A 14,445-nucleotide genomic window follows, 5' to 3' on the forward strand; every position below is an offset into this window, starting at 1 on the left:
TGCAACGAGTCTAAGCTATTCAAAATATTTATCCATATCTTCGTGTGATGCAGTGTTATATTGTCAGCAGTTTTAAACCAGTAAACCATATTGTTGCAACATAAACCAAAATAAGTGAAACAAGGAAAAACTTCTCTGTATAAAATCATTTCCCAAAACGACACAAACCACCATCATTTGTTTAAACTACAATTTTAGTTTTTGACATATTGGCCGACATTTTCCAAGTTTCACACAAATTCTGAAGAATGTTTAACTATTTTGGGAGATTGAAAACAGTATCACAAAACAGTATCAAATCATCAACATATACAAGAAGAAGAAGAATGTGAATTGCATCTGTATGTAATACCACACCAACTGGACACTCTTTTTCCATCTCAGGAACTAATGAGTTTATAAAAACACTGAAATAGAAATGGAATCGTCACACAGCCTTGTCTAACACCAGTTGAAAAAAACAAATGTATCAGGCATATAACTGTTAGACTGGACACCAGATTGTTCATCTCTATAAAACGACTGTAACATGTTGCCCCTCTTTGAACTAATTCCCTGTTTGTAATACAAGTTCCATAAAATAGGACGCTTTATAGACTCGAAAGCCTTAGAAAAATCAATGAAAGCAATGTAACACCTATCCGCTTTGTATGAGAGAAAACGTTGGACATTTTAATTTAAAGCAAGGCATGTGTCTAATGTTGAATACCAGTATCCCTTCTGGAAACCTGACTGACACTCAGATCCTCAAGCATCTAACATAAGATCGAAGTAATCACCTTGCTGAGAACACTGGAATGACTAATGCTTCTGTAATTGTCTGGGTCAGATGAGTCACCTTTCTTATCTCATGGTATGATAATCCCCAATGGCACTTTTTTCATTCATACAAATACGGCTACATAGTGTCATGAGTATGTTTTATTTATTCACCTAAAGTATGATGTACTCCAGCTGATCTGTTGTCTTTAAGAGAATGAAACTGTCTTTTATCTTATCTCTGGTTATTGGATAGTCTTAAATGTCAACAGAAAAAATGTATCAGTCAATGGTATTTGGTCAAGGTTGTATAAACTCTTCAAAAGACTCCTCAGCTGACTATGGAGACGAAAAGTATTAAGGTGCGTCTTCTCGATTGTCTTGTCTGTACATGCACAGGGCCAGGTGTTGGTTGCACAAATAAACGTGATTCTTTTTGACTGTGTAATTAAAAGCCTTTCAAAATACTTTGTGGTGATCACAGACTAGGCTCATTCGTGTCAGTATTACTCTTTCTTTTCTGTCTGAAAAAGTATTTTCTAAAAGAATCATTAATCTTGTACATTTACTTGCATGCTTCATTCCATATGGGTTCTAACTGCCTTATAAATAATGAACACAATCCCCTTGTTTACATACCCTGACAACATCATACCGATCCTGCGTACTGAAATCTTCAAATACGAGAGTGATCAAAGTCTCTCCTGCATCAATTGTGTAGACACAGTTCAGGTTGTTGCCATAATTGCTGGGGTAGTTTGGTGAGGACAAAGAGCCTGACGAACCTGTGTAGTCTCCACCACATCCTGAAATAGATACAAAAAAAACCCAGCGTTATCACTGTCCCCGACATGAGCGAATGAGTGAATTGGGTTTATCACCACATTGAACAATGTTCCAGTTATATATCATGGTGTGCCGGTGTCACGAAATATATTCGCCCCCAGAATAAAATCTCCACCCGGCGAATTTATACTGGTACAGTTCCGCCCCTCTCGAAATAAACTCTCCCCCACCCTACGAAATAAAATCCCCCCCCAGAATATTTCCTACCCTGGTCGTTTTATAAATACTTGTGTTTGGCTTGTGTGGGGCCCCCACTTTAAACACACAACTGTATCATCAAATGTGTTTACATCTATAGAAAAGCCAAACACTTCTGATAGAGACGATGTTGAGAATGTGGAGTGAAAAGGGCTTCACTTTGAGCACTGTGTTTTCTTTAACTACCGCAATATGAGACAATAAAGTAGTATATAGGTAGATATAATACTAGTCGTTAGATATAAAGAATGTTTAGTAACTTTAGAAGTTCTAGGACTGTTATTAACACGTGTGGTGTCAGCCCTATGACATTCGAGATTGTCCACTTCCAGAAAACATCCTGTGTTGGTTTAACATGAATTAGTAAAGGTTAATTAGGGATGCCCAACACGTTAATTAATGAAAGACGAGTAGTCAAAATACTGTCATTTCCTGCCCAGGACATCACACATCCACACGCTAAGGTCGGTGAGAAACATTGTCATCAAAGAAAAACACACAGTCAAGACACTGACTTTTCTATGAGGACTCACGGAATATTTTCTCCCTCGAACTATGTATATAGACTTGTCATGCAGTTCAATAATTGTAATTGACTAAAAATGCTTTTGCTATGTGGTGTCTTAGTGATATATTTTGATGGAGAATATCAGCTTCTTAACAACTTTTACTTGCGTGCATGGCTGTTGGCATCTATAAATTTAAGTGAGTCAGTTTCGGGTTCAGTGGATTTCTTGTTTTTGTAAGCAAAAGCAGTATTTAGGCATTTCACTGGATCCTATACTTAAAACGGTGTTAACTAGAGGTATTAAAATTTAAATGCCAATTAAGGGAATGTAAGTGGTACAAAAGTGTTCTCCTATTTGTTGATTCTCTAGGGTTAGCTACCAATCAAACACTAGAATATTTTCTCCCCCAGATTATTTATACAGACTTGTCATGCAGTTCAATAATTTTAGGTGTATTAAATGCTTATGCTATGCAGTGTCTGTGTGGTATTTTCTGATAGACCTGAATACAAGATAAGGAAATGTATGTGGTAAGAATGTGTTCAGCTGTTTGTAGTTTACCGTCGTCTAGCTACAAATCCTGTGATGTATTAATGGTTAAAGAATTTTGAAATGAACTGTCCGAAAGTTTATATCTAAAATTTTGGAATTGAATACAGTGATAAAGTCTTATATTAATATGTGGACTCATAAATATTGGTTTTATGCTTTAACAGAGATATGATATTTTCTTATGAACAGAGTTTATCTTTCTCCAAAATCGGAAAACTTCTATTTTCTGTTTAGTGAGCTGAGCAAGCCAACCCATCTCGCCCCGGACAGCTAAATTTGGAGTATATTTACCCACCCCGAGGAAGAAACGGCAAGCGTTTATATAACTGAATTCTCGATTGCCAAAAATAACTGAGCCATGTGATAAAATTGGTTGAACAAGATTATTAAATAGCGTTATATATACGTCATAAGCCAGTAAAGCTTGTTTGTTAACCCCCATTCATATATTTATGTATAAAAATCTGTTGAAACAAAATACATTGTAAAGCCTGGTTTGTTTGCATTAAAATCAAAACAAAGGAATCTGTAATTAAATTGTGCAAGGTGTAAATCGTTTTAACATAAAAGAGCAAAATACATGGGGGAGTAATAACATAATTCTATATAATTTTCTTGAATGGAGCGCATTTGAAAAAAAGATAATCCAAGCATATTCGATATTACCGTGTTTAAAGAATTTATATCAGTCATATATTTCTAACTTAGATCACCCGTATGTAACCCAGGTGAAGCATGCATATCAGGGAACATTGTAATGTTGGTACAGTTTATTGTGTCTTCGTGCTTCAGCATTACACATTGGCTTTTCATATTCCTCAAGGTTTTAATGTTTATTTGTTTATGTATTTTTTTATTTATTTTTTTCTCTCCTTTGTTTTTTCTGGGTTATAAATTTATCCAAATATACATTTAGTTACTTGTACGCGTGGGGGTGTTTAACAGAGACCTGGTTGCACCATGATATTCTAGCCACTGATATTACACTGATACAATTTTCAAATCGTAGCCTGTATTAAGGAATATATTTTAGATCTTAAATCAGAGTATAACGGACAGCCTGAGCTGGAGGCGCGCGTGGATATGGTGACAGTTTTTACGTAGTTAGTGTTAAAACCGAATGTTTGCGAGGATTAATAAGATTTCTGAATTCAGTTACCGTACATGTATTTGTTACATTTAGTCATTTCATTCAAATTTGTTTGGTATGATATATGCCTTATATTTTATTTTAGGATGGAAGGTACAGTTACCAAATAAAATATGCTGAAATAACAATTCATTATGACCATATTTTATAATCTTTTTTTTTTAAAGTAACCCTCCTTAGATTAAATAGATAACTATTTAAAGATTATAGGACTTAAACACATTGCAACAAACCGAATAATCAGGGGGGAGACTTTATACTGAGGGGGGCACGAAATATATCCGCCTGGGGGAGATTTTATTTCAGATTTTATTTTACCGGTATAAAATCTCCGGGGGGAAAATTTGTACGGGGAGAGTATATACCGGGACACCGGCCCGATGTGGGAGGAAAGCTCAAAGTGATAGACGTCTTACCACTTTGGTGAAACCCACCAGCACGAGTATGGTGCTAACAAACCTACAAACATGATCAGGGCGAACCGGGATTTGAACCCACGATCTGACATGCTTAGGGGACACAACTCAGGGGACACCTTAGACGACTGGGCTACCCGTGCCCACTGAAGAATTGTGTTTGTTTCGATAGTAGTGAATAATATAGAAGTTAATGTCGTATAAAGCCTTAAGAAGAGATAGAGACTAGGATGGATTTATGTCATCTGATTGTACATTTGAAAATAATATACACAAATGGACCTTTTAAACCTTTCACTAACTTTCAAACTCAATCTTGACAAGCTTCTCTCAGATAAGCTTCCAAACTTTCATTCATGTAAGTTCAGTAGTTTCTGAGAAAGCATGTTCCTCTTTCAGAAAGTATTCACTATGTTGAAGAGCATAATAGAGAAAGGGCCATAAAAAATAACTTAATGCACCAAGTTTCGAACTAATTTGAATATCGCAATCAGAGCCGAAATTTCATTTCTCTAACCTTAGTAGGTTTTGAGAAAATTTGTCCTCGTTGAAAAGCGGATGGATGGACAGTCCGAACTCCGTTCCTACATCCCCTGCCCCACTTCGTGGATAATAAGACTTGTGTGCATGGGTTGTTTAAAATGTATCACTTAATCAGGAAATAACAGAAATCCACGAAATGGAAAACATGGGAATGTAGTGTGTGAATGAGTAAACTGTACATGTGCATGAGTAAAAGATGGTTGCTGCAATGCCTCGGCGTACAGTTTTGCTCGATCGATGATCTAACTTAAAATTATTGGTAAGTAACTATTAAGTAACTGAGGATGTACTACATGTACTTCTTATGTGATAGAGATAAACTGTTCTGTAAAATGCTTATGTAATCTCTGCACTTGTATACAGGAGACACATTTCAAAATTATCATAACATTTTTAGTTTCAACAAAATCTGTAAATGGCTCATTTCTGATAGAAATATGGTTAGACAGCTCCAGTCTGATCTACGGGGCTCACTGGAGAACCGTTTCAAGGCCAGAGGGATTGGACCTGAATCCTCAGAAGTATTGACTCAGCTTAAAACGGTATGAAATAAGACAATTGAGCTCATTGATGCCATCCCTACACCAAAAATTAAGACACAGTCCTCTACCAGCTTGGTCCCTCCTTCATTTGGGAGGTAATGGTCTCATGGATGAGCTACGAATGGTGAGTTGGGATCTTACAAAAGTTCACATGATGCCCTACATGCACATCATATTGTAAGATATACATGGCGGGGTAAACCAGACGGCAGAGTGATAGAGTGCAAAGGAAGAGATTTAACCGATTTGGAAGAAAGGTGCCCTAAACTTTGAAAGGCGTGTTTAAGGGAACAATGAAATTAACATAGCCCACAGGTTTCTTCAGACAGGTTGGCACCCACCTGTCAGACATTGGCAATGACATATTTGTTTACTCCTTTGAAGAGGTTCTTGAGGTATTTGCTGGTTTGTCCGCTCATTTCCAATCTTGTTTCATTTGTATTTCTGGTCTTAATTCAATGCGGAAAGAGCTTGCCATAAAGCAAGCTCAGTGGCGGAGGTCATGGCAGGCATAACACGTTTCTCACAAACTGTAAGTAAGTTGAACCTCAACGTACATGCTGCACCTCATGAAGTGTACCACAATCACAGAGGATGGCAGTGTATCTAATGACACAGGATTGACAGTAGCTTACGCCTCTGGTTGTGTTTAGTTACGGAGGATGAACTGTACTATGTATATTCCAGGTCATTTGGTCATGATGTGTATTGTTCCAGCCCAGTTGGTCGCAATGTGTATATTTCCGACCGATCTGGTAATGATTTTGTAGTTACTCCTTTGCGTAATCTGTGAACTGTGTAATCAATCAATCACTCCGCCTGTGTTGTTATGTAATAAAGCTGTGCCTGTATTTTGCCACTTAGTATGCTTCATGTTATCTTTTGAATTAATTCATTCACAATTAAACTAAACATGTACAAAATAATTTAGTCAACATGCATGTATAGTACACATTCTACAGCTTATATATGCCATGAAAAAAATAACATGACGTTTTAGTTTATTTACTGCCCGCGGGATAACATTATCGGTAGTTAGTTACATGTAAACAGAGAGTCATACTGTGTTCACGTCCTATTAATGTAGCACTGTCTACTGGTCAACCTTGCGCCAGGAGGACCCTGGTTCCTTGGTGTCTTTGGTGTCCAGGATTACTTTGGCTGAAACCATTTTTATCCTGGTCCTAGACCTTGTTTTCAGCGTCACGAATTGATGCAGCTTTCCTACTCAGACTCTTCTGTCTCTTCTTTAGCATGGCTGGCAGATCAGTTTCTCTTAGAAGTGTCCTAGCTCCAAAGACACCTTCCCGATCGGGCATTTAGATGAGAATATTTATGGGGTTATGGAGGGTGCTTTTTTTCCTATACTCCGATACAGGGAGACGATGTATCACCTGAAAGTATATTTTAGTTAATTGATCAGGAATGCCCGAACCACCAGTATTGTATTTTCTGCTGGGCATCTTAGAATAGAATAGATCAACAAGTTTGGCTTCTTGTCATGGTAACTGAATATGATGGTTTCTTTCAGCTGATAGCTTTTCACGTAGTTTCTTGATTATGCTATCGTGATTTGCAACGTCTTGTTTAATTTCCCTCACTTTTTCTTTCAAGACAGAAACGTCCCGTTTATGAGTTACTTGAATCGCAAACTTCATCTTTTGTACTCACAAGCATTAACAATCTCCAAATGCTATCCATATTACTGTCAGGTAATATTCACAGACATATCAAAAGTCATAAGATTTGGGAAGTTCACTGAAATATATACAAAAGTAAAAATAGTTTACCCCACTTCCTTCGTTTTCTGATGTGTGTAGGTAGTATTCAATTTGTTCAGATTATCCATGGGTCCTCTGTGAGTCAGCAAACACGAGTTAGCAGCCAATCATGTGCAGCCGGAAGTCACCCACTGAACGTTTGATTTGTTGTGCCATCGAGGATACCAGAGACCTGAGTATACATGGATATTGCGCCTGAGGCAGATCCAATCCTGCATATGTTAATACGCCTGCAGAATTGTCGCCCCAAACCAAAACGCCATCGCCTTCTTTGTGAACTCAGCTATACTTAGCTGCCAGGAGGATACAACCTCTTCCTCTACCTCCTGGAAGTTCTTGTCACTTTCAAGTACTGTCTTAGAGCACGCAATGGAGTCAACAACTTAAGATATCATGAACATGCGATCGTCACATAGTTGTTAATTTTGGGCACATAATCCCATAGGAGACCCATGTGAATCTCAGCATCTGGGTTACGTCCAAAGCAAGTATTTCTCCAATACCAAGCTGCAGTAGCCAAGCGAATTGTTTTTTTAAGTCAGTGGCACGCTGACAATCAATTTGAAGATCTAAAACGTTCTGTCCAACGGACAACTGGAGTGTGTTGATCTCATCTTGTTTATGTAATGAGCCACTGAAATTTGGCTGTGAGGATCAGGGTGTGTTTCCTGTGATGTCTAGCAATATCACAGCCAAGAACTTGGTGCTGATGATGTTCAAATCTTGCCTTAGAGTCTGCCCACACACCAGGTCGTCCATGTCACCTCTATGGCTGAAATATTGCCAATGTGACTTAAAATTTTAACTCACTCACTCAGTGATGCATCAAGAAACAGGAAGTTTGCAAGTCTTACAAAGAGAAATGGCTGGTGTTCAGAATGAATAGGGACATGCCGGTATGCATCCTGTGCCATGAAATTCACTGGATGGATGGTTAGTGAGAGATGACATCCTGAAGTATGTCAGAACAGCTGGCGAAAAATCTATAACTTGTGATCCATTCACATCCTGTTGAAATTCTTGGACACAAGCAATACCCTAGAGAAATAGCCTGGCGTAAGCTGGCCCAGAGGATTTTCTCACGCCACTTACTTTCCGAGAAGAATGGCGACCTTGGTGGCCAACAGGATGGCAGGATCCTTGAAGTAGTGGTAGACAGGGACATGGCCATGGCCAAAGGTCAGGCTCAAAATATTAGACATGCTCACCACATTTGCAGCTACATGAAAGGATGCTGATAACATGTCTAAAGCGGTGGCCATAAGTGCCTTGTCATTCAACTCGGTGTGTCCATTCTCCAAAATAGACCTGGCAGGGGAACTCAGGTTCACGTCAGGTTCTGGGAGAGAAGGTGCGACCGGTGTAGATGATGTCATTGGCATAGAAGTCTCAGTCGGCAGGAAAGCCTAACCACCAAAGGAGGCATTCTTTCAAATTGAGGAAGGACTCAATGAACCTGACTGTAAAATCCAAGTTAGCACTGATCCTGGAAAAAGGGTGGCTGATTATGCTGCAACTCAAAAGCTATAACAATAGCATGTAGTTGATTTTGATTAACAACGCCACCGGTATGACAAGGTCTAGATTGATCCTATGTTTCATATTCCAATGGTCAGGTTACATAACTGCATTATATTGCCAGCATTGGCTTGATAGAGTGTAGCAACCACGTTAACCAGTCAATATGAGTTAATATGGCGAGGAGATCCACTTTACCACAGACCATTGACGTTTCCTGTGTACGCTCAGTGTATGTTAACCCAGACTTCATCGAGGCACTGCATTGAATTGTCATCAGGTTGTAACTTAACAATGGCTTTCATGAAGGATAATGTAAAGGTTGTAAATATGACTTAAACTTTAGTGTGTGGGTACACTCCCTCAACACCCGCCCCGCCCAACCCCCGCCCCACCCCTCAACGTTTGCTTGCATGGGTCTTATGTCTTGATCCTTTTAACATAATCTAATAACTATTTAGTTGTATTATTGACTAATATGTTTATGTTTTAAGGAAATGATTCCCATTAGTATGTTTCCATAAATGTACAAACAAATCCTAGCCCCGCCATCTACCATCCTACGAGAATGTTATACAGAATGCAATCATAGAGAGTACCGATACAGGGATATTGTAACTTTCCCTCATATTATCAACTAAACATACATACACTTGGAAGGGTGATATATATTATTAAAGCATTTTCATTTGGAACGAGGAAAATAAAGATCCGATCTATGACTATTGTCATAATTATAATTTATTAGTGTGGTTTAAAATACTTTTGGCAATACGAAATCTGCTCTTAAAACTTCGTACAATGACGGACAGGCACCGTGGTGTAGTGGAAAGAGTGTCTGCCTGAATACCCGTACTTGTGAATGTCTCCCACATTTGACAACAGCTGTAAAAACTGTTGGTCCCACTTTCAAATTTTATATTCTGTATAACCAAACACATTGTTTGGTATATGTATGTGAGTGTGCAATTACCTTTTTGACTTGCACCATATGTTCACGTGTTTTTTGGTGAACAATTGACCTTCCTTTTCATATGTTTGCGACGGGTGCCACATGTGTTTGATATGATTGGCATCGTACAGTGGACAATGCTATTAGCTGATATTATTTATGATCATGAACATGATTTGATCGCTTTTATCAACACACACTGATATGTAACTCACATTTTGTACCACAGAAAAAAATAATTATCCTGGTAAATTCCAGATATTGCACATTACCTTGCAACCTATTATCTGGTACATCTAATAAAACATAAATACTGACAGAGATTGGGCTTCATAAATCAAACACCCCTTTTTAATTGTTGTAATCATATAATCTATACTCGTAAAGCTCTCTCTATGACATCTTGAGTTTTTCTTACCTATTTCATTTTGAAATTAAAACAGTTCACAACTTCAGATTGGGTTATGGATCATAATAAAACAAATTTATTATGCTGATGGCAGAGTTCACAATGAATACCAATTACATCATACCATATTAAATGTCTTTGTGTATAGTATGTTAGATAAACTGCAAAAAGCGCTTATTGAAATGCTGTCACTTCAGTTACCACACCATGTGACAATACTGTGTCTACATACGGAGAAAAGTACCTCTCTTTGTAACGAATCGTATTGATGGCCACGCATATTCCTCCATTGGGTTCCACTTTTTACTTTCATGAAAATAATGAGTGTCACTTAAGTTTTTTTCTTTGTGGAGACTTTAACGCATGAGTGACCAACAGTAACAACTCGTCCGGTCCGGCTCAACTCGAGGACAGAAGAGATAATGTTTATTGAGAAGGACCCAGGTATTTATAGCAACTGACCACTTCAATGTTCTTGTCGGTGCAAGTGCATCTCAAAAACTGTTAACACTTGACCTGTTTCCAATTAAGAAAATTAGTCTTACCCATATTTATTTTCATGTCCCTCGTTACACTTGTAAAATCTCTGAAGAAAGTCTATTTTTTTCGTTATGGGGTCCAAAAGAAAATAATACAAAGTTTCATTACGTTTGAAATACCCATGATATGGCCGATATTCAATCCCCGTTTATGTCCCAGTGAAGCAAATACAGCGGGGTAGTTGTGAAGTCACATCACCTAAAAATATAGCCTCAGTCTACGTTTGCTGTAGATGTAGATCACAATAAATCTATCCAAATTGAAGAAAACACCCAACAGTGAAAAGCCATTTTCTGGCACACGTGATGAATTTTTGCGATAAAGACTAATACTCACGGAGTAATAATATTCCACAACATACAGCTGATACTGTTGCGTTTCAGTAAGTTCAGGTCATAATGTTTATTAAGACAATGATTCCACAACTATTATATTAATCTCTTTGAGAAATGGAAAACAAATGTCCCATAATGAACATATTTTCCTGTCAACGTTTTTGAAGAGCTAAGAGATCTTGCATTTAACAGGTATAATAGTTATGGTTATAGTTATGAAAACATGCAGTGTTTTCGGGCAGTGGTAAAACTATTAAGTCAGTGTTAGCTTTGTTTTGGTGAAGAATGCAATATATTAAATTCCAATATCATACAGACATGCACTGGCCAAATTCATATAGGAAACACCTTTAACGGGAGACACTTGCATTTATGACAATACACTTTTACATCTCTTACTGAAACAGTAGACTTGTGCTTCTGAATTATATGTGATGGTAAATTCCATACTTTACATCACTGCCTTTTCATGCAACTAATAGAAATATGTTCTGATCATGATTTTATGTTTTTCTTCATCACAAATAGAGGTCCAAAACTTAAAATTACCAATACCAATTTGAAATCTAAACAAGGGTAATACACAAAAGATTACCATCAACATAAACCCGCATAACTTTTTTGACACGCCGTGATATGACTGGAATACTGTCAAAAGCGGCGTTAAACCCAACTCACTGACTCACTCACTCAACTGGCAGTACTGTACTATATCATGTACCTGATTTAACTGTTCAAAATACTTGTGCTTCATCAATATTTCCAAATTCTGTAAGAGTAAATCCTGTTTTGTGTGTGAAATGAAAACTGTTTGAGGGAATATGATTGAAAGAACGTATCAGTTTATGGATTCGAAATACATTTAATCACATTATAACAAATAGCATTGTACAATCAGTTGAGTCATATACTTACGTATGACATCAAGCACCTGTCCACAGTCAGACATCTGATCCCCTCTAGAGCCTGGTGAACCCCTGTAACATCTGTAGACACCACTGTCAGAATTCCACACAACATCATACAGCAGGAAACTGAACACACCAGATCCTGACGAGTCAATGTTCCCAGTAAACTCTGTTCTTGTCCTGTACGTGCTAGTGATGTCCACCTTGTTGTAGTTGGTCACATGGAACAGAGTATCTGACGAATAACGTCTCACTGTAAACTCCCTGACAGTGGGCTGGGGTAGTCTCCATGACAAGCTAGCAGTACTTCCTTGACGAGCATATACCACTGCACCAGCTGAAACACAAAACACCGTCTGTACTGTTGGGAAGTGGTTAATCAACCAACTGAACATCAAAATTAATCGGTTTGTCTCATTTTGCTGTTCCGCAATGTAACTTTTAGTGATACTAGATCACAAATATACAAGCAGCAAACACAAATACTTACTACAGCACATTTTTCAACATAGACACTTTCTCACAATTTCCGTCAAGTTGTTGAGAGAGATGACAACTTGTTAGGTTTGATGACTGCAAATTGCATTCGATTTCCTGACACCAAATGTTCTCAAATAGGTCAAACTAATACTTATTTTATAATGTAACAACCGGAGATAGAATATGTTCATGATTATTTGCATACATTCACCTTATATTCAAAACACAACATATCCTGTTCAGTTTCTTGTTTCTTTCTATGACCATATCTATCCCGCCTTAAATGTTTAGAATGACACACAACTCTTAACTCCTCTCTTTTCTTAGAAATCCTAAAGCATACTGGTGTGAAATAAGGCTTATTATGGGGCCACTGGTGCTTAATTCATTTTCATTCCCCATTAGAGATGAACAGTAGGACAGGCAATATCTATTGATATTTTATTTAATATATCTAGGATTATATTTCATATGATCCTGACCAACCGATCCCTCTTACGACAAGCATAGTCGCCTTTTACGGCAAGCATGGGTTGCTGAAGGCCTATTCTACCACGATCTTCATGGGTTTCATATGAAAGAGGAGAGTGATATATGTGCAAAATGTGCTCACTATTCAGTACACAATGGCATAGAAGAAAGATAATGTTATAATGTTGGTTGGCTAAATATACTATTCAAGGTGTTTTGGTCTTATTTAATTCTCATACCAAGGACTCCAACATGAGCACGTTCGGAATCAAACCACTTTCAACAGGATTCACATATGAGATCTTAGAAACTTAAAAAACAAATGAAAACAAAGCTTAATAGAGAAACTAGACTAAAAACGGACTGACGCAGGACATCAAAGGATATTCAAAGCATAAACAATTCTAACAAAAGATGACGTACGAACGGCGTTAGAGAATAGTAATACTTCTACTGAAATCAGGACAACCGCCATGTTCAAAAAGCTTATGTGTGCTTGTAAACATGCATTGTTTTCTATCAATACGTAAAGAAGTAAACATAGCATACATGAAACAAATAATTGAGGTAATTAAACTTCTATTATCAGGTACCAAGGGGTCTCTTCTAGTCATTATGTAGCAGTACTGCCTCAGTGATCCTGGTGACCTTGAAGTACTACCAGTAGCCTTGAATTTTGCGTGGCCATATGTTTATACAATCCACCCTTTTGGGTTCAAATATCAACGCCAAAATAGTTACAACTTTAGAGACAAGCAGAAGCATCGAATCACCTCTTTAGTCATATCCTTGATCCTTGTGGCGACAGACAGCAACAAGGGGGAACCATCTAAATGGGGAAAATCGACCGGTTTTACTTGATATTAGCAGCCGTATTAAGGAACGTCTTTCCTTAATGTTCAGTAGTATAAGATATTGTTTCAATAACGGCGTTGTACCTAGTTTATGGGATGAGAATGTAATTAACCCGATACCGAAAGCTGGTATTAAAGGTTCATGTAACCCACTAGAATATTGAGGTATTACACTTATTTTAATCCCTTCATAACATGCAGATATATTTAATACTCGACTCTCTGGTTGGTTGGGGAGCAATACTATCTAAGCTGATCTCTATGCTTTATCTACTTTAATTCAAAATATAATAGCCTGAAAACAATCATCTTTTGCTAGTTTTGATGATTTAAGAAAGGCGTTTGATACTGTTACAAGAGATAATTTGCAGTTCAAGCTGTGAAGAGTGTGTAAAAGGTAAAATACTGGACGCCATTCAATCTCTATTTCGTGATGTAAATTGTTTTGTAAAATTGAATGGATATTTCACTGAACGTTTTCCTGTTTATCGAGGAGTAAAACACGGCTGTAAATTCCCCCTACTTTATTGTCAGTGTACATTCATGATTTGGTTGCACGTATTAATAATCTCAATTGTGGTATTCAAATAACAAATTAAATATTATCTCTGTTGTTGTGTGATGCTGATGTCGCGCTCATTGCTCCAGATGTAGCGTCTCTACAATCTATGCTTAATGTCTT

General features: G+C 37.6%; 1 protein-coding gene across 1 annotated transcript in view; it reads right to left on the bottom strand.

Moving 5' to 3' along the window:
- LOC139457374 (scavenger receptor cysteine-rich domain-containing protein DMBT1-like) overlaps nt 1–12,353 on the bottom strand; it is a 51,360-nt gene extending 39,007 nt beyond the window's left edge. Inside the window, exons 1-2 of the mRNA XM_071238780.1 lie at nt 11,966–12,353; nt 1,399–1,565 (exon numbers count right to left, since the gene is read on the bottom strand). Coding sequence (XP_071094881.1) covers nt 1,399–1,565; nt 11,966–12,353 — 555 coding nt within the window. The remainder of the gene's footprint in view (nt 1–1,398; nt 1,566–11,965) is intronic.
- Nucleotides 12,354–14,445: the final 2,092 nt, after the last annotated feature.

Source organism: Haliotis cracherodii, unplaced genomic scaffold, assembly GCF_022045235.1.
Source record: "Haliotis cracherodii isolate W230 unplaced genomic scaffold, xgHalCrac1.p SCAF_12, whole genome shotgun sequence".
NCBI classification, from domain to species: Eukaryota; Metazoa; Mollusca; class Gastropoda; order Lepetellida; family Haliotidae; genus Haliotis; species Haliotis cracherodii.